Genomic DNA, 20,923 nt, shown 5'->3' with positions numbered 1-20,923 from the left:
TAAATTTACCACTGTGGGTGTAAAGTTTGACAAAGCGGAATAAGAGGGATTGCACTGGTGTTTTTTTCTTATTTACCACGCACACTGTAAAATGTGTTGTTAATTACTCCAATTTGGGATAATTCTAGAAATTAACTTAAGACATACCTTTTTTAGCCTGACTTTTACCTAAGGTGCCTGGTTATTCGCTGCTGAGTTTTTAATGTCCTGATCACTCCATGTTACTTTTATCTCTGGTGCTTATTCACTGCACAGGTCTTATCGACTCTTACTGCAACTGTTCTTAAATTATACCTTTTACCCTGTAGGTCTTAATTTTCCTTCTTATTTGTTTCGTTGTTATAGTTTTATGCTTTTTTTTTTTTTTTTTTTTACTCTTCTTCTCATCTCTACTGCTCTTTTACCTTGAGAACTGTTAGTTGTTGTCTATTTCTGTTTTTACTCTACTCTGTGAAGGACTTTTGGGCTACAATTCTGTATGAAAGGTGTTATATAAATAAATAAAGTTGATAGTTGAAATATAAATGTATAAGAAGAATAAACGCAAAAAGTGCCCGGGTTGCCAGGGGGCCTCAACCTGGCAACCCGAAAAAGGCTCACCGGACATTCCTGCTATGCTCCGCCTCTCCTTATGTATTATACCCCGATTCTTGTCTGTCAGGCAACATTTACTCTCAGGCACCCTACAGTTTAAAATAGTTTCGTAAATCAAATGCTTAGATTTGGATTGTAGGTGGATAATATTAAAGCACGCTCTGTTTTTAAGGGGTTTACCTGTGACAATCCTAACAAAAAAAGCACGATTTCTACGTACCCTGTGAGGGACGTTGTGTCTGGAAGGTGTCGCCGAGGGAAAATTTGCCCCAATTTACCCGGTCAACCTACAAAAACCCGCCAAATCTGAAGCTAACGCTGCGCAGTTATGTCGCCTCTGTGTGTTGTCTGATTGTCTCAGCACGGAGGTGAGTTACTATAAACTGTAAACAGATTATAATCTGCCAGTTTGCTATTTCCCAATAGACACCAGCAGTTCATTGTGGGTGTTATGACTCTCAACTGTTACTAGCATTAGCGTTATAACAACCTAGCCTGGCTAATGTATCGTGAAGAAATCAAGCCAACGTATTTAATCAGATTCAGACGACAGTAAAAAGGTTTAACACGTCTTTCATACTTTATTAGTCCCACTGAAATGGCGATGTGGAGCGACGTTGAGCTCCTCACCAACGAGGACACAAACACTGTCCGCCTCGGCAGCGTGTCGAGGGAGGAAAGTGGCAGCGGCTTGTATCAGGTGGACACACTGGTCAAAATCTCCACCGCCAATGAGGTAATGAGTCTGTTTACAGTGCAGCCACTCAGTTTATTTACTGTGCACTTCATCCAGGGGCGTAGCCAACAATTATAGCCCCCACAGGGGAGCAACATTTATTAGTACAGTCACTGATCATGACAACAATGACTGGATGGGGATGCTGCTTCTTGCAGGTGCAGACGGATCCACATCTCTGCTCCTCCAGTGGCTCAAACTGGAGCATTGTTGTTGCAGACAAGACGGTGATCCTGTTTGATCAGAGCTATCAGACCATCCTGCTGCTTCTACACTTTGGTACACAACTTCAGTTTACATTCGTCTTGTGTTCACCGACTGTGAGATATGATGGTGTTTGACTGATGGACACCAGACATGGGGACTTGAGACTTGAGTGACTTGGACTCGAGTCGTCGTTTTTATGACTTGTGACTTGACTTGACAAAAAATGGAAATACTTGACTCAGACTTGGAAGTTTAAGACTCAGGACTTACAGTGCGATCATATTAATATCAGATTCTGCAGATAAAATTACAACAATACACCATATTAATATCAGATTCTGCAGATAAAATTACAACAATACACCAAAGGTGACTTGACTTGACTTGCCCAAGAAAGAAAATACTTGGGACTTACTTGAGACTTGCACATGTGTGACTTGGTCCCATGTCTGATGGACACTGCTTTGTCCAAATAAAATAGGTTTCAATATGTTGTAAATGTTCGATCACATGCCAAAGATTATGTCTTTCTCATTAATACAGTACAGTAACAGTATTTGTAAATTTATAAATGATTTATTCCAACTATTTTTGTTCTTTAAACAATCTACTCATGCTGTGCATATCTGTCATATCCACCTAAATCGTATACATAATTAAACCTGCTGTATTAACCCAATTTTAATTCAGCATCCCATTCTGTCTACAAATTTTATTTTTTTGTTTTTTTATGTGCACAATGTAGTCTTATATTTATGTTTACCTGCCGAACTCCTTGTTTATAGCTATATCCTCATCAAAGGTGAAAGGATTGACATAGTCACTGATTTTAAATATCTTGGTGTAACACTGGATCCAAATTTGAACTTTAAGAAACATATTTAAAAAAAAAAAAAAGGTTAAAGTACAACTTGGCAAATTTCAGACATATTAGAAACAGTCTCTCTTTGGACACAGCCAAGATATTTATGCATGCTATGATTCTTTCCCATATGTCTGTGTCTGTGCATTGAGAGCGACATGAAACAAGCTTTGCTCCCATGTGTACCGGGCCAATAAAAGTGATTCTGCTTCTGAACAGCTGTACATTAATAATAAAAGATTTATTTTTCAGAAACTGATGTGGATGCCATCGACGTATGCCTGGATGGACAGTTTCTGGTAGTCTGTGAAAGAAATGGAAACCTTCATTTGATCTATGTTCCACACAAGAGAATCCTCCTCACCAGGGTACGAGTGTTTTTCTTAATAAGGTTTACTAGTGTAGGATTACATCAGATGTGATTACTCTGTATCTATCTTTGCCTGATTTCACCTACAGCACTTGATGCGTTTCTTAAATGAATTTGATTTACATTGTGTGTTTCACTTAATGTGCATTAATATCTCGTGTCATTTTCTGACTTTGTAGGCGTTGGTAGAGAAACCACCCAGTGGGGATAAGAAAACATACCGCTATCTCATCATAGAGGAGGACAAGGCATCCCTAGGTAAACAAGAATAAGTAATGTATCCTGGAAATATGAAGGAATTTATTCTGTAGGTGTTTAATTATGTTTTTTTTGTTGTTGACAGGAACGTACCATGTGTTCCTTCTGGTGAAGGATGGTTTTTTCCACATTACAAACCTTGCATTAGCAAAGATCGAGACAGGTATCAAGACATCATGTGTGTTGGACTCAGAGTTTTGTTGGAGTCATTTTGTTGACCGAATTAAACATTCATTCTTTTGTCATGACAGCCATTGGAAAAATGGATGGTGGAGCTTTGAAAGAGGTAAGTTAAGGCGATGTTCTGTTCATGCTGAAGCAAAACAGTTTTTTGAAGAACAGAAAAATTCTAACACCTTTCCTCATCTTAGCTCCAGTCTCTCATCAAGATAGACTTCTGCTCCACCATGGATTATCACGACGAGGGCTGCAGTACAGCAGTGATGTTTAATCTGGGCCATGAAATCCATTTAATGATCGGGGTCGGTGTCTGTGAGAAGTTTTATTGATTTATTTACCTCCTACATTGGTTCATGTGACTGAAAACATACTTAAAGGACAACATAAAACAAAATGTATTTCATGATGTAATTTGTCACAACACTGTGTTCACAGGGAGATAAAGAAAACGTTGTGACTCACTGGATGATGGACCCTCATCAGGCCAAGATGTGCCTTGCTCACTCTGTCAACAATGCCTTGATTTCAGGTAAGCTCTTTTTTTTTTTTTTTTTTTTTCCCCCACCTACAACAAAGCTACATATTGTTAATGTGCCTACATATTTAACTTTTTTTAATTAACAAGTGATGAATATATGGGCTCAGGTTTTTGGACATGGGTAGGAATAAAATACAATAAGTAGTTGGGTAAAAGAGAAAACAGAAATAGAAACGCAAAGCTCAAGTCATAAAACAAAAGAGATTGTGTGGGAGTTGTAACATATTCTTGTATGTTTACTCCAAAGGTGTGAGGAAGATGGTGGTGGTGGAAAATCTCTTGTATATTCTCGACACTGAGGTGAGTTCATTGGTATCGCCTGTAATTTTTTGACCATTGCATGCGGATTAATCAAAAATATTTGATATGGTTTTCTTCTGTGTCAGGATACCCTGAGTCTTTGGGACTTACATTTCCTCGTCATGATTCACTGTTGGCCGGATCTTACCATTCATGACTTTGAACTCACCACTGAATGTGGCTCTGCCTCCATGGTGGCGTAAGTATCAAGGTTTTATAACATACTGTGGCTGTAAATATGCATAAGGATACAACTCAATTAAACAATGTTGATATAAATATAAATTTATCTGTGTGTATCGCAGCCAAGACAAAGGCAGCATGAAGATGATCACACTCACAAAGCAAGACAACAGTCAGGTAGCAGTACAACTCCTTTTAAAGAAAATATTATATATGATTATCTCAAATCTTTTCTGAACTCTGCGTGATTTAAATTCTTCAGATCAACTCACTGCAGATCCGTTCTCTGCCCTCCATGACTGTCTGCTACTCTCTGGATGTCTCCTCAGTCTCCTGTCTTGTCCAGACAAAAATAAGCATGGTAAACAATCAACACTTATTAAATTATTATATAGATTTTACATGTTTTATTTCTAGTTGTTAATATTGCTGCATATTTCTCCTCTGATTTCAGGATACAATTTATTTAGTTGAGGGGATTTGTGAGAACCCAGAAAGGTAGGATATGTTTTGTTTGATTACTGTAATGTTCAGGCAGTATTTGAGTTGCATCATTTTTAAATATGAAGTGTTTGTTTTTCTTCTTCCTCCTCTTCATCAAGTAGTCGAGGAGAGCCTGTATCTTCTCTTGTTGTCAGATGCTTCACAGAGGCTTTGCCTGAGAACAGGTACCTGATTTTAATTGGATACTTTTTTTTTTCTTTTTTTTTTTTGCATAATTGCAGTTTGTATAGTCTGTGTGACGTCTGTATAATTTGACTTTTCTCTGTTTCTCAGGCTTAGCCGACTTCTTCACAAACACATGTTTGAAGAGGCTGAAAAGTTTGCCATCGCCTTTGAGCTGGATTTAGAGGCAAGAGTCTGTCTCTGTCTGTCTGTGTCTCTGTCAAGGAAAAGTAGAATTGATGTGACTGTACTAAACTTTTTAATATTTTTATAAACCGTTCTATTAACAGTCCTATTTTTGTTCAGCTTGTTTACAAGGTGAAGCTTGACTTTGTGCTGGAGCAGCTGGCCTCTGCATCGGTGGGCTCTTACGGACAGGATGTGTGGTCTGAACTTGTGGAGGAGGCCAAGACCAACCTGATGAAGATAACAGTAAGTGTAGCAGCGCTGTTTTTAAAGCGCTTTTAGTTTTAATCTCACTTTACAGTTGCAAAATGTTTATGTCGTTGACGCCGTCGTCTTCTTCTTCTTGCCTAGGATGAGCAGTATGTGGTGGAATACTGCCTCAAGGCTCCATGGCCGACCTTTGAGACAGCGGAGAAGATGCTAAACCACGCTGCCACGCTCCTGCCATACTCCTGCTTACAGATCCAAGAGGCTTTGGCCAGACTGGCAACATTCTGCAGCGTGCACGGCCCAGAGAATTTCAAGTAAAGTTAAAGTCTTGGTGGTCTCCTGTGTTGTTTTTGTTCATTTGGTACGTCAAGATGTGATTCATTATGTTATTCTGTTTTCCATAGTGGCATCGCCTGGATTGAGTTTCTAAACAGCAATGACAACTTGGGAGATATTGTTACCCACCTAAGAGAAGGAGACATGAAGGGTGCACAGCTACTTTGGCTTAGATATGAGGTGAAGAACAGCTTCATGCACTCACCAGGCCACTATTTGTCATTTGTCAATACACTCTTATACTTTTAACACTGGTAACTTATAATGATGAAACAAAACATTACTGCGTGTCAGAGCAAGTTGTGATTGTGTGTACTGCTGTGTTTTGTGACAGGGACAGATTGCCGAAGAGTTTGATGAGAACAAGCTTGAAGCTGTGCTCAGTGCCGTCCCAGAGGACCTGCCGTCCCAAGAACTCTGTCCCTGGTTCAGGACAGTGTTTGTTCCTTTTGTGAGGAAAGTGCTCCCAACAGGACAGGTATTTTCTCAAGTCTAAAAAGCTGTGTCATCCTTACTATATGGTACTTTGTTACCCGTAGTAAATGTTCTATCTTTGTGTCCATAGAAAATCCTGGCGAGATGGCTGGAGCAGAGGGCAAGGAATCTGGAGTTAACAGAGAAGGTAAATAAAAATATGATTTTAATGACTTGGGGAAAGTTTTGTAAACTAAAAAAGCAACAAGTTGTTTAAAACACTAAAAGTATCAGTCACAGTAGTTAAACCAATGATTTCAAATGTAATGTGTTGTTCCAGGGTGCTTGGCCTCAGAACGGGTTGGACCTGGCAGTGCTTGGACTGCCCTCTCTTTGGAAATGGATGAAATCTGTAAGTTACTTATCTTTGTGCCCTCATGAATCATGATCTACCTGTGGATGTGAATTGTAGCGTAACATCATCGTGACATTATGGGATGTATGATTTTATTTGAATCTTTTCTTAAAGGATGATAACTATGATGCAAAAGAGATGGAGAACCTCAAGTCCCTGGTGTCCAGTCTCCGTGAGCTCCTGGACCTTCACCGGAAATACAACTGCAGACTTTCTCTTTCGATCTTTGAGAAGGTTTGTCTCTTATTAGTGACACAAAGTGTGCAAAAACATGTATGGTTATGCTTATATCTCTGTGGAAGTTCTTTCATTATGAAAATGACATACTTATAAGTATGTTGTGGTGTTGTTGCTTTGACTTTTATTACATTGTAAGATAGTCATGCTGTCTTGTCATTCGTTCACCGTATACTGTATGATATGACATTATGAGTGGTCTTCACTACTCATACATTTTTAGTGGGTTTTGCATTGTTACTCCTATCTTAATAATTTATCTTCCTTGTCACTTTCAAAGGGAAGTGTACGGAGCGTGGCGTTCTTCATGCTGGACAAAGTGCCAGCTCCAGAGCTGATCGCAGCCACAGTGGAGAGTTGTATACTGCCGTACGCTGAAGAACACGAGATTCCTTTTGATGAGCTGCTTCTACAGTATATCAAGGTAAAACTTCACCACTGCCAAGCCCACTGGGGCAAACATTTCATTTTCTAAAATGCCCGATAACAAGTGTTTCTCTTCTCAATACCATCCTCTCTAGGACCTGCTGGAGCGCTGCAGCTCTCAGACCACAACGCTTTTCACAGAATGGGAAGCCAAAGCAGTGGCTGTGCTACACTGCATGACTGATACTGACGTAGGTTCACAGTTCACAAGTTTACAAGTTTTCTAAGTGCAAATATTCCAGTGAAGACCAGCCATAACAGCAGCAGAAAAGCTGTTCAAAAATAGTAAATCTCACATCATCGTGTTTCCTGTCAGCTGATGGTGGATGCTGTGTTGGAGATCATGCAAAAAGCTGTAGTGCCCTGGAGTAATGTGATAGAAAAACTGGTCCAGCAGTACCTGGAGATGGATGGACCGAAGTATGTTTACTCTGTCCTCACCCTGATTCATGTTCATACTATTTGAAAATGTGGTAATATTTGAGGTTTCTATATAACTTTCTCTTAAATGATATATTCCCTCAGACAGGAGCTGTTAAAGGAGAGCTACCATCTGATGGAGATCAGGAAACTCCTGAGGGGCTACGGGATCTGCAACTTCAACCTCTCTAACAACACGAAAGTTATGGTAATTTCAATTTGGTTAATTATGTGACATATGATCTCTGCTGTGCCTGCCTATAAGCGTTAGTGTTATATACTGTATATTTTCCCCAGACACTGATTAGATACATCCTGAAGCAAGACTTGCCGATGTCTTTAGAAGATTCCCTGACATTAGCTGAAGCATACAAACTTCCAACCTCACAGATAAACTACTTGTATCTCATCCAGCTGATTGGCCAAGCCAAGGTACGTTCATCTCCATGGAAATATCAACTCACTAAATTTCTTTTTATGCATCCGTGACATATCGACATGCTGCTTTCAGACCGAGGAATGCATGACTGTCCTGAAGAAGCTGTCCTCTGCAGAGGCAGAGTGCGTGATCGAGCGTCTCACATCCTGGGCTAAGCTGGAGCTGCAGGACAAAGACCACATATCTGATGAGGTGGTTATGATGTTCAAGGCTGAATTTTCAGGAAGGAATATGTTGTTGCATTGTAATTGTGCTGGCATATATTTGATCTTATATACCAGCATTTTCTCTCACTCTGGCCACCGTGATTGCATATTTAAATGCTTACATTTATGATGCCTACACAGCTAAAACATCACAAACATACCTCAAAGTAGACCATGCATGAAACCTATTCTGGTATTTTGTGCATCTCATCTTTCTCTCTCTGGCTTGTCTTCAATAGCACAAGAAACGTCAGATGGTCATTGCTCAGCTGATGGTAGAGGCTCTGAAATACCTGCATGTAATTCAAAAACGTAAGTATTTATTTGAGAGAATTTTGAAACTTGAACAGCAGAGTGACAGATAAAAACACAGCATACATACAAATATTAAGGAAAGAAGTGTTATAAATGTGCAAGCGGTGACACCATGTCCTTCATGTCCTTTGTAGATGATGCATTTAAAAGCATGGAGTGTGAAAACCACCTCATCATGTTCGAGGCCATCGCCCACCTACAGGTGACTTTGACTTAAATAATGTTTTAAAGTTTCCTTTAAGTTATTTCATCATTTTTAAAACATGCTGTCTCTCTGTTTGTTTCTTCAGGAGGACTTTGATGTTTTCTTCACACCCTCCAACTATGAAGATCCAAACATCAGAAAACAGATCCAAGAGCATCACATCACAGCCTATGAAAACACGCATGGCCACCGTTCGTCTAAGGGGAAAGCCACAGCAACTCCAGTCGTGGCTAACGATCCCGATGGCAAGACCAAGACTATCTCCACAGAAGCTGGCTTACGTCGTCTAGGAAGGCAGCTGCAGCGCACCGAACAGGAGCTCTGGTCTGACTTGGCCCTGCGAGCTCTGCGAGTGGGAAAGGTGGACAAGGCCCTCAAGATCCTCAGGTTTGCACGTGTGGATGCTGTGCCGTGTGTACGGTAAAAATTATGAGGCCCTGATCAATGAGGTGTACGGAGAATCTCATTTGTTTTCTTTCCTTCATGTCTTCAGTGAGCTGTATGAACACCACTGCAACATCAGCACAGGGAAGGTGTTGTTCACTGCTGCCAAGACGTTATGCCAGATGCTGGAGGCTGACGTGCCCATGGTGCTTCCTGATGACACAGATTTGCCAGCAGTCATCCACCATCTGGCCTGCCAGGCCATCACGTTGTGCCACTCAGGTAAAAAACATGTGTAAACATCAGTCAGTGATTGGGGGGGGCAACAGACAGTGAAAACATCTGAGCTCTGAGCCGGCCTAAGGTTGACATCATGATAACATGTTACAGATCTGCTCCTGGACTGTCTGGAGCTTTGCAAGTGCACACGGATAGCTATGGACGTCTATCATCAGTGTCAACTATCAGACAACTATGGCTTCATAGCCAAGGTCAGCATATCATCATTTACTTTATTCTGCTCTGGTTCGTGCTTGATGTGAAATTTGTCTGCAGACATTTAAATCAGACATCATGTTTTATAAATTATTAACTGAGAATCTACCAGATAAAATCTTGGATATAATAATATATACATTATTTACAACTGGGACTTTGCACCGATCCAGTAGAGGAAATTAGCAAGAATAGAAGTTAAAATTGACGAATGTCTCCCCTTTACAAAGCTGTGAAGTTATTACATTTTGTATTTACATTGTGTAATGTCACAGGATTTGACCCTGGAGGCAGAAAAAGATCCATATTCTCAGTGGAGTTTTCAGGATGTTTTTAATGAAGATTGCATCGTTCTGGACCCGGTGTCTGTGCTCCCGATACAATATGAAATTACCAACTGCTTGCTGCCTATTTCTCGGGGTAAGATGCTCAAATTAATCATCTATTTAGAATTTCCTCACCTTTATAGCAGCTGTATACTAATTTATTCCCACTCTTGACAGATACCAAATTGTACCCGCTGGACTGCTCCTGTCTGTCACATTGCTCATTTGAAGGCGGTATGTATATATCTTTTCTTTTCTTTTTTTCTCTCTTGAAGTTATAATTTTGAAGGCTTACATTGTGTCTCTGATCTCTCTGCCTGACCCACATACAGGTTCAAACTACCTGCGGCCCCTTTTGGGTCCTTTGTCCAACATGTTAGAGATGTTACAGGAGTGCAGTCAGCTGGAGCTGGCACTCAGAGTGATGGTGAACTCGTACGGCAGCTGCCTGCAACATGTCACCTCTAATGTTATGGACATAAAGCTCAGCGTACAGGTATAGGCTGCAACATATTCCAGTAATGTTATCAATGCTACTTAAGCCAGCTGACCAGCCAGTGTAATAATATATTTTGTAATGTTTGTAAACTCCTCTTTCAGCTTTACGACACCCAGGAGCTTAAGAAGTACAATATATGCATGAATGATCTTCATAAGACAACTACTTCGTCTCTGAATGCTGTTGCTGTTGCTCTTTTAAACAAGGTGAGTCTGATGTCTCACTTGTACCACATTTAAATACATTTTAGCACATTTTTAAATAAATGTATCTCTGTTATCTGTCCGCTGCAGGTCTTCAACTGGAGGGTTGTCGATTGCGATTTGGCTATCGCACTTTGTACACTCCTGTCCAAAGCAGAAGTCTTTAAGATACTGTGGAAGGTTATTGACAACACCTGGCAAAACTATGACAAAATCCTGGTAGGCAATGTGAATCACTCTACTTCTGTACTTTTTAAATTAAATTTAATTAATTAAAGAGATGTCAGTTTTTTTCCTCCTGACTGACTAATACTCCCATGAGAGGTATTTTGTACCCAAATACACAAAGAGCTCTTGAACTGTGTATACAGTACCTGCTTTAATGACAGCCATGGCAAAACATCAAGCAATTTGTTGGTTGTAAAAGAAATGCATGTACATGATTACACATATCCATTCGTGTGAAATTCAGCAAATCTGATCAGCGTCTGCCTCTTGTATATTTCAGGCTGTGGCCAGTGTCGGAGCCAATCTGTGTTGCCTCTACAATGAGGCAGAGGAACAAGAGAAGTTTCTCTCCGTCATCACTGATGCTGAGTGGGGCATCAAGCTTGGCAAATTGGAGGTTTGTGGATGAAAACTTGCTTCATATTTTATATTCACATTAGACTTTTCTTGACTTGACGTCTCACCCTGCTTCTGCCACAGATATCGATCCAGCCGGTGTTCCGTCAGCGGCCTGAGATGAAGAGTAGTCTGATCCCTGATCTGGTGAAAAACAGGAAGATCACTCCAGACATTATTCTTCAGTACTGCAGGTCAGCTGCTCATTTATAGAGTCAAACACTTCTGTTTCACTGTCCACCACAGTCTTCTCCCACCTGTACTAAAAGTCACCCTCTGCTTCCATCTGCAGCGCCTTCAGCCTGGACCGTGACGGTGTGATGAACCAATACATTACCACCTTACTGCTGCTCCAAGAGGACGAGGAAGGTGCAGGCGGCCTGGGCACAGGCCAGGAAGAGATGCAGCCTTTGTGTCCCGCAGACGCACTGGAGCGAGTCCTGCAGATTATCCCGATATTACACGGCACCAGTGAACTCACAGAAAGTCTCTGCGCTGCCATATTCAAGGTTTGTGTAAGAAGGGGGACAAACCAGAAGATGGTGATCTTCTCAACACACAAGCTTTTTTTCATAAATGAAATTATGAGGTTGTTTCAGTTCCACTCAGAGCCCGAACAAAGACAGTTGAATTAAGAAAAACATACAACACAAGTGTGATAATATACGAATAAATCGTGCTCTTAAATTCTAGCTTGTAAATGACAATACTCCACAGAGGCCTTGGTTTTGGCTCTCTACTAGCAAGCAGATTCAAGACAACAAGTGAACTACACCACTGAAATGAGTGTGAGTCCTTTGCTTTTCAACTTTTAAAATTGTTTTCTCATACAGCTCAGCCCTTACAACTACGAGCGGATCGAAGTAGTGCTGAAGATCATACAGGCTGCAGATGAGAATGTGACCAGTTTTTCTATCAGTCAGGTAAAAAATGACCACATAGGCACATTTAAAATTAAACACTTACTTGTTTTCAAAATGTATTGTGCAGCAACCAAAGTCTTTTAATCTGCAGGCAATGGGCCTCCTTCAGCATCTGAAGTCCTACAAGCGAGTGTCTCCTGCCTCAGACGTGGAGAACGCGTATCTTCTAGAAAACAGCCTGCTGCCAAACCCGCTGTCCAACACCCGACTGCCCTTTCACCTGCTTATGCAGACCAAACATTACTGGAAGATTATCTGTGAGTTAGCCACTGTAGTTAGATTTAAAATGAGAGACTTACTTGAATATTGGATTTCAATTTATTGTTATTTAGAGTTCATGAGGTGTGTTAAGATTGATTAATCTAAATTTTCTTTGTGTTTAGGTCCTGAGCTCAGTGAGGAGACTTTCCCGACACTTCTTCTGATTAGCAAACTGATGAAGGTAAAACAAAACAGCAGCTTCTACTCTGTACAGTCAAAAAGATCATAGATGTATCCATCAAATTTGTCTGTTATTCATCCTGTGTCTGTCCAGGTGAGCCTCGACAAGTTATACATGTCAGCAGCGAACCATGTGTTTGAGAAGAAGATGAAGCCCTTACTGTTAGAGCAAAGGAAAAAGGGTCAGGGTCATGGCTACAATAAGGAGACGTTCAAGGTGGCCAAGACTATGATGAAGTACATCCAGTGCATCCAGAGCCCAGAGTGGGCCGCTGCCACAGCTCACAAGATCACCCAGGAGCTGCCACCAGGTCTGACCTGCAGATTAGACGCTGCCAATACGCTGCTTCTGTGTTTGTATGCATGCACTGAGTTGTTTTCTGCTCTCTACAGGCTACGAGAAGACGCAGTCACTCAGGTTCTGTTTGGCTCTTGGGGATGCCTGGCTCAAAGATCCAAACCTTGAGGTCAGTAACATCTTTTATCTGGTTATTTTTATCATAAACTGTTTGGTTTTAATTTACTCCCTCTTCAAATCCTGAGCAGGAAGCAGCACGGGCCAGAGGAGAGACCTTTTTGTCCAAGCTGAAGCTGCAGTTTCAGCGCTCAGCTACTGAGAACACGTTGATAACCAGCCATCTGAACAGCCCGGAGCATCTGAAACTGACTGGGCTGCCAGCCAGGCTCATAGTGGCTCTGTATGAGCACAGCAGTGTGGAGCAGCACTACAGAGACACAGGAAGTCAAACTTATCCTGGTGAGCATGCTTTGACACAGAAAACAATTCTTACCTTTAGCATTTGATGTGCTAAAGGTGGCTGCTACGTCCATCCATTTTGCTTGGCAGTGTTTTTATCCTTTCTATTTGCCTCTGAGCAGACATACATGCCGTGGTTAAGGAGATAGCCACCATCAATAATGTGGATCTCTTAAAAATCCGTAACATGTTGTTGGAAAAATGGATTTGCAAAACCGGCCCTGCTGTTACCAAGGTTTGTTACTCTGAGCTTACCTTTTATTTTTAGTTACTATTCACTGTTTCTCTTCTTCTGTTAGTCTGTCTACATTGTCAAATTCTGGATACTGAGTGCATTTTTTCTTTTAATAAAGGATATTGGTAATTATGAATGTGTCAGCAACATCGAGGAGGACCCAGACTTAATGAGGTAGAGGCATTATTTATTTTAAATTCAATTTAAAAAAGGAAGCACTCTGTTTCTTATTTGCTTGTTGTTGTGTTTAATGGGCACAGCGTTGCTAGGAAGTAAGTTTGCATCATCAGTTGGTATTTTGTGTACAGTACATTTTGCAACTTGTTTGGCCAAGGGTTGAAACACCAAAATATGTATGCTTCACTTTTCAGGCTGGTGTACATGCTGCAGTCCTGCCCCATGGACGATGCTGTCCGTCTTCTAAAACCTATCCTATCTGCTGAAACATGGGTCAGTAATAAAATAAATGGAGTCAAAATTGGACAAAGTGTCCAGAGAAAGTGGCTGATGTCTGTTTTTGGACTTCCCCCTGCAGCCTCTCAGCACTTCTGGGCCTCGTCTGACCTTCTGCCATCGAACTCGAGCGCTGCTTTGTCTCGTCCGCCTCGCTGATGCGGCCACTTTGGAGGCTCAGCTGCAGATCCCCAGGACCAAAATTCAGTAAGGAGCCTGGACATCTGTTTATTAATACCGATGAAAATATTTTTTGCAAAGGTGATTTATCTGTTTTATATTCCCCTGTAGATATTACCTGAAGTGTTACATCTTTGTGTCTCAACTGGAGGCATTAAACATCCCTTACACGGTGCAGTCTTTCCTGAATAGTCCCAAAGAGGGCTTGGTTAAAGGGCTGTGGAAGAACCACAGCCATGAGCCACAGGTAACATTAAAACTATTCCAGCTTGTTACTTTATTTTAAATTCACTGTCTTCGGCTGCACGTTGGGAAAACTGAAGCACCCTTTGTCCTTTCAGGCAGTGCGGTTGGTGGCAGACCTCTGCTTGGAGTATCAAGTCTACGACCCTCAGTTGTGGAACAGTCTCCTTCAGAAGCTGCTGGGCTTCAACTTGGTGAGGAGACACGCACTGGAAAAATCTCTTTGTTCACACACTTAGTCTGAATTTCAACTGGTTATATTCTCTAAAAAAATGCACTTTCTAAATTCAATTCCTGTACCTGTGTATTTGTTATGATTACATTACTGATGATCAAAATCTAGTACCTACCATCTAGTCGATGTCCTCTTTGGTCGTTTCGCCTCAGTCAGTATGTCACCAGAGGCTGCTGAGCGTGGTTACATTGTCCACATGCCCACCTCTGGTTCTGGCTCAGCACCAGCTCTGCTCCCTGTCAGCATTCCCATGCGCCTCCTCTTCCCGATGGTCCAAAACACCTGTCATACAAACACTGCACATGTTGTTTTAATTAAAACTTGCATGTTTCCCCCCCTCAGATCAGCCACCTCCAGAGGGTGCTAGAGGCAGTCGTGGCTGTCCCTGCTTTGTGGGAGGTAATGTTATTATTCAGTGCTTTTATTTAAATAAATGCTAATAATGTTTTTATTTATTTTGTTATTAAACCTTTATTTAACCAGGAAAGGTCCCATTGAGATTAGGGGACCTTTAGGGGACAAGTGAAACCGAAAACAGACACAAGACACACAGACAATATTACAACACATGTAATGATTTAATGATTCATTCTCTTGGTCTTTCAATGTGGTTTTAAAAGCATTCCAGTCAGAGGGTGCTGAGTATTCAAACGCCCTCTTCCTTAGCTCACTACGAACATTTGATACCGATAAGATATTAAACTCCCTTGAACGCAGTGAATATTGTCCATCACATGTTTTAGAAATAAAAGAACAGAGGTATGATGGTAAAACGTAAAAGCAAACTGTATATGATAAATATCTTCATTAGTACAAAATATCGTAGGAAACTACATGACTCAGATAGTCGGCCAGTTTCATTCATCTGTTTACTACGACAGTAGAGATAACATAACAGGAAATGAGATGTGTGCAGAGGGGTTTGTGGCCAAAATAAAATCAGGGGTGTTTCCATTAAAGTAGTTATCACAAAACTCAAACGCTTATCTGTTGATGAAAACCAGAAAGAGGGCACTTATTACATATTTTAAAGTCTCTGCATTGGCGATTTTAAAGATTTGTTTTATTGGTTTATCAATCCCTTAATGGCCTTAGTCCCACCTGTTTATGGGATTTACTTTTAATCTATGAACCCTCGTGGACCCTCTGGTTTTCAGGGAAGTCGAAAACAAAAGTGTCAAAGCGAAAATCCATGGTGAGGCAACATTTACAACTAAATACTAAGTCACTGTGGTCACTGTCTGTGAAACAGCTTTCCTGGAAACCTGAGGGCAGCAGAAAATATTCATATTTTTGAAAGCAAACCCAAGACTTTTAAATTTGGCTTTTACTTAAACTACATTTATACATGATTCTGTTACACCATTTTCACTTTTATATATTTATTTGGTTAGTCTATTTATTTATCTTAACGTTTTATTTTTAGTTGTCTGTATGTTTTGTTATGCTTTATTTTTACTTATTTTTCATTTATTTTATTCATTTTTAACCTGCCTCTGGTGTTTGCTCATTGCAGATGACAGGATGGCAGTTGTGTGTTGTGCTTTTGTTTATGATGGGGGTGGATGGAGAGTTGGTGGGTTATTGTGTGAAGCACTAACCCGCCGGATATCCCACTCATAAAGACGTTAAACCAACCATCCTGCTATCAGTTAATTTTCTTTGGTTTGTTTTATTTTCTTTCCAGATTTCTAGTTTCTCCAGGACTTGGAGGAGTATGATACTGGCACCTTTTGTCTCAGGTACTAAGTTTTTATAATTGTTAGAGTTCACTTCCATTAACAGTTTATGCGTCTCTTTATTATACAATGTTTTGGTAGACTAAAGGATTTAAACAAACTGGTTGCACCGCAGCCATTTTGACCAGTCATAGCAGGAAACTTACGCACGCTGCTGGATGTGCTGGTTCACTTGCATTGTTACTGGGACATTAACCCGTCATGAAGTCCACATGTTTTTCCTGCTTTGACAAGTTAAAATATCTGCCGTTTGACCGGCTCATCAGCTTGAAGATTATTCATCATTATTTTATATACCTGAAGGCCAGAAAGTGGCATATGATACAAAATATTTGATTGTTTCTGTTCCACTCCTGCAGGCTGTCCATGTAAATCGGTGTAAAATGTCTCCTTGAATTAACATGAAGAAATACTGTAAACCCACCAAGAATTTGAATCTCTGTTGCAAGAGTTTTGTTTAGCTCATAGAGAGCAAGGCATGTTAAATAATGGGAAGATGGTGATTGCTAGCAGTAAATGGTTGAAGTTATGTCATGTTTTTAGGTTTGTACTATGCCACTTGAATGTTTCTCTGTTTTCTCGATGACAGCTTCTGTTCCTCTGAGTCCTGATCAACAGGCAACGCTCTACAGGACCTTTTTTCTCCTTCTCAAGTACGATTTACTCATTTTCAACCAATGTAACACCAACTGTTCTGCATGCCAGGGTTATGTAGAGCTTTCACGGACTGCTAGCACTAGGAGATTAAATATTCCATACATGGATTTTAGTGTAAACTTTAAAATCTGGTTTCAAACCAGCCTGGCAGTCTGACAGTATTAAGAAGTCCTTAAACTTCATGTCCAAAGTCTGCCTTAAATCAGAGATGGGGATTTTAAGGGAAGAGTTCATCTGTTTCAAGCACCTAGTTTTAATTTACCCAACGTTGGCATTTATTTATGACTGTAAACCTGAATAATAAATCATATTTACTTCACGTTAAGTCTAATTCCCACTTATTCTTCTTCTCAAGGTGCCCTTTCCTGTTGAATCTGGACCTGATAGGAATCGCTAATCGCTTTGCGCAGTTCAATCTGCCGGCCTTTGCCCTTGGAACTCTCCTTCTCGTCCCCTGTGCCAATAAAAAGGCTCAGCAGATCCAGGTGAGAGATGACGATGAGATGATCGGTACCTTTTTGTTATGCTCCAACTACAATCACATTGTGATGACCATCGCTGTCTTTTTGCTGTTTCCAGGGCTTTCTGTCTGTCTGTAACCCAGTCGCTGTCCTCGAGCAGGTGGACGAGCTTATGAACACCGGGGAATTGGCAAGCATCCCCTCACAGGTTAGATACGACTTTCCACTTTCAACTATATACAGAGCTTAGACTTGAGCTGCAGTTCTCTCGGCTCTTTCTATTCAGATTGGTGTGTGTATGTGTGTTTTGACATCGATGGTATCTGATTATCAGTAAACCTGTGAAAGGAAAACTGAGCGTAACTGATTGTGTGAAGATATCCGAGTTCAGCTCAGCAGTGTTGCCATAACAAATACCAGGTGCACTGAAACATCACTGTTGTTGTTTTTGCCTGTTTTGTTTTTCATTTTGTTTTGTTTTTTTATTCAGGTCAGGGATACTGTGTTAATGTTCATCATTGAAAATGGACACCACCAGAAACTGTTGAAGACCAAACACTTCAAGCATCTGAAGCAGCTCGTCGTGTCAAACGGCCAGCCTAACCAGGTGAAAGACTTGGTGGACTACCTGATTAGCCAGAACTGGTAAGTTTGAGGTGGGGTGCTTGTTTGTTTTTTGTAGTAACAATATATTGATACACGATACAGGTGTACATGTGTTTGAAGCCTTGGGCTGAGAACAAAATAAAGATGCATGAAATATCTCTTGTCATTCTCATGTTGCATAACTGATGGTAGAATGCAGAAGTCGAAGCCGGTGCAGGGGTCAAGAGTTAAGGCAGTCATAAACCTTTTAAATTCAATTCACCAATGTTTGTCCACAAAGTAGTTCTCGGTTCTGCATTTCCCGTTTACTTGAATGACCTTATACAGGCATATGTTACCTCATAGCCGCTGCACTCCTCCCCCTGCCAGTTCCTACCAGAGCAGGGGAGCCCCTCTCTAAACTCCTGAAGACCCAGCTCTTCAGAGAGGACCTCCTCTCCTTTCACTACCAACAACTGGACATGTATGTAGTAGTTATTATTGCTGCTCTGTACCTTGATCGTTTCCCTTTTGTATAAATCGCTTTGGATAAAAGTGTCTAAATGTAAATGAGTTTGTCCTCTACTCATCACTTCAAAAGTGATCATGTGTACAGTGTTTGTATGTTCCATGTAAACATCGTATCCGAAATATGATCAATGATTTTGTGGGTGGACAGTGGACCTCACAGATGTGTCACACTCAAAGCTATGAGATTATGTTATTGTTGAAGAAATTTATTTTTAATTTTATTTATTTTGTTGTGTAAAATGGTTGGAGTGTGGCTAAAACAGTGTCAGTTTAGACAATAAATGTTATGTTTACATGTGTAAAATGGAAGTTAGACTAGGGGGGTCCAGGTGCTTGCGGTTGCTTCGTGAGAAGAGAAGAGAATTAGGAGAAATTGTATTACTACACACTGCATTATGCATTCTCATTCAGAAAATAAGAAAAATGAGTCAGTGCGAGACGTGTGTCCTTCTGGGAACAATTTCATCACATCACATCATCGCTGACACGTCCCCCACATTTCCTGTTAAAAAGAAATTCTAAAGTATCATTCTTTTTTTCTTATGTTAAATATTTGTGCTTGCTCTTTAAGTGTAGACTCCTTTCATCTGTGAAAACTGTGTTGAGCTGCTAAAACAATAACCCGTGTATTCATCCATTCAGTGTGTGAGCGATGCTTTTGATTCATGAAACATTTAAAGGCACAATCTTTAAGATTTGCTGCTCACTCCACGACCACATCAGACTCTGTGTGGTCTACCTTACGTTTCCTGAACTTGGATGTTGCACGCGTACAGCATCTGGTGTGTAGACCATGTGGACTTGTAGATGTGCTCTTTAAAGACTTTATATTCAACTGAATTTTGTTGGATGTATTCCCTGATAGCACAGCCTGAGTTACTTTGAAACTGCCTCATAAACTGATGTTTTATTTTGTCCAGTGAGATTTAATTTTATGTGAAATTATAGATTATCTTTTGGGGGTCATAAAGGTCTTGAAATAACAATATTTCTGATTTGTCTTTAAGTCCATATCATTCATCTCTTGCGCACACAAAAAAAAACAATGTATGCATTTGACCTTTTCACTTCAGATTGTTTTTATTCTATCTGTTATCTACAGTCAGGATGACGCTGACTCACTCGCTCATGAATACATGAAACACAGAGAGCATCAAAGAGGGAAATCTCTGACAAATGGCTCACCTTCACCGAGCTGAAGGTAACTGAAGCTCATATCCTGGACGCAGATTAGTCTTGGCTGCATTTATTTTATTTACCATACCATGTTTACCATGACTTTGATTATTGATCTGTTACAGTGCAAGTGCAAAATTTCACTTCTAATTTGCTTTTCAGGAGTTTCTCAACATGCAAAATGGACTTTCGGGATGAACTGACACCGTCTCTGCAGCTGTATATATGTATTCTTACTTGGTCTGTCCCGGGGCTGAGATGCAACGTTTGCACTTAACATCTATCTTCCAATTGTTCTCGCAATATTTGAATAATTACTTTACAATAATTTGTGTAGAATCAGCAGGATATTGGTCTACTTTTGTCTTATTTCCTCCTGGCTTGTTTATGTGTATATTAATATAATTTTTTTCTTAATTGAGGTTTACTATATTTTCACCCTTGATAACAGAGTTTCTGGTTCTGCAAAATATCTTGCATCTGTCTTTTTTTTCTCTCTCTGTCATGGTATGGTTTCTTTTTGCAGTCATGCACATACACATGATATTTCTTTGAGGAAGTAGCAACTATACTGAACTTTACACACCGAAACATTTTATTCAACAATGATCAGTCAGTGGAGAGACTGCACAGGATGTCATGCTGAAAGCTTTATTGAAGCTTGATCAAGGAGGATTTATCTGTCGCTTGCCATGAAGTTGTCATCTCTGGCTCGTCTGTATGCACTCGGGTAGTCCATAAATGGTAATGCTCAGTGTATCTATAGTATAAAGTGTTTTGACAATTGGTCAAACACCTTATTGCGTTGTCTGGAGAGTGAGACAGCCTTATATGACCTCAGTTACCACAGTACTAAACTGTCATTCTTCAGCTACAACTATCAAAATAAAGGTTCAGAAAAATAGGCTACAAAAAGGTTTATGGAGTTGATGTGGAAGTTGGATAACCACACACCCCCTGTACACTGAGACCGCACTTCCTGCTTGATTAAATTAAGTGGTGGTTACTATGAAGAGTTATTTAGCACATCTGACCTGAAGTGAACTTCACTTTAGACTCCTGTGAATCTTTAA

General features: G+C 40.4%; 1 protein-coding gene across 3 annotated transcripts; it reads left to right on the top strand.

Moving 5' to 3' along the window:
* The first annotated feature begins 716 nt into the window (after nucleotides 1–716).
* On the top strand, nucleotides 717–20,284 carry kntc1 (kinetochore associated 1). Of its 3 annotated transcripts, none has more exons than XM_010732519.3 (62): nucleotides 722–962; nucleotides 1,183–1,330; nucleotides 1,489–1,609; nucleotides 2,652–2,767; nucleotides 2,949–3,027; nucleotides 3,113–3,190; nucleotides 3,279–3,313; nucleotides 3,399–3,509; nucleotides 3,643–3,736; nucleotides 3,993–4,045; nucleotides 4,132–4,244; nucleotides 4,351–4,405; nucleotides 4,491–4,589; nucleotides 4,683–4,726; nucleotides 4,834–4,896; nucleotides 5,006–5,081; nucleotides 5,201–5,326; nucleotides 5,432–5,604; nucleotides 5,695–5,806; nucleotides 5,961–6,104; nucleotides 6,192–6,248; nucleotides 6,381–6,452; nucleotides 6,570–6,689; nucleotides 6,973–7,116; nucleotides 7,214–7,309; nucleotides 7,435–7,538; nucleotides 7,644–7,746; nucleotides 7,836–7,970; nucleotides 8,050–8,169; nucleotides 8,423–8,495; nucleotides 8,633–8,700; nucleotides 8,789–9,090; nucleotides 9,197–9,369; nucleotides 9,478–9,578; nucleotides 9,858–10,002; nucleotides 10,086–10,142; nucleotides 10,241–10,404; nucleotides 10,509–10,613; nucleotides 10,701–10,829; nucleotides 11,119–11,235; nucleotides 11,319–11,428; nucleotides 11,527–11,743; nucleotides 12,068–12,157; nucleotides 12,249–12,414; nucleotides 12,541–12,599; nucleotides 12,693–12,909; nucleotides 12,992–13,065; nucleotides 13,145–13,355; nucleotides 13,478–13,590; nucleotides 13,709–13,764; nucleotides 13,962–14,040; nucleotides 14,126–14,250; nucleotides 14,335–14,470; nucleotides 14,565–14,660; nucleotides 15,044–15,100; nucleotides 16,389–16,443; nucleotides 17,030–17,093; nucleotides 17,453–17,582; nucleotides 17,677–17,766; nucleotides 18,049–18,203; nucleotides 19,777–19,875; nucleotides 20,013–20,284. In XM_010732519.3, exons 2-61 carry the CDS (start codon nucleotides 1,193–1,195, stop codon nucleotides 19,871–19,873), a joined length of 6,612 nt encoding a protein of 2,203 aa, XP_010730821.3. In that variant the 5' UTR covers nucleotides 722–962; nucleotides 1,183–1,192; the 3' UTR covers nucleotides 19,874–19,875; nucleotides 20,013–20,284. The 3 variants fall into 3 exon arrangements, with proteins under 3 accessions (XP_027133917.1, XP_010730821.3, XP_010730820.3); XM_010732518.3 differs by having other exon boundaries at nucleotides 4,831–4,896; XM_027278116.1 differs by lacking the exons at nucleotides 19,777–19,875; nucleotides 20,013–20,284 and adding an exon at nucleotides 18,510–18,621 and having other exon boundaries at nucleotides 717–962; nucleotides 4,831–4,896.
* The last annotated feature ends 639 nt before the right edge of the window (nucleotides 20,285–20,923 follow it).

The sequence above is a fragment of the Larimichthys crocea genome, chromosome III (genome assembly GCF_000972845.2).
Source record: "Larimichthys crocea isolate SSNF chromosome III, L_crocea_2.0, whole genome shotgun sequence".
Lineage (NCBI taxonomy): Eukaryota > Metazoa > Chordata > Actinopteri > Sciaenidae > Larimichthys > Larimichthys crocea.
Note: the sequence above shows the minus strand (reverse complement) of the source record. Positions and strands in the feature narration are given on the sequence as shown.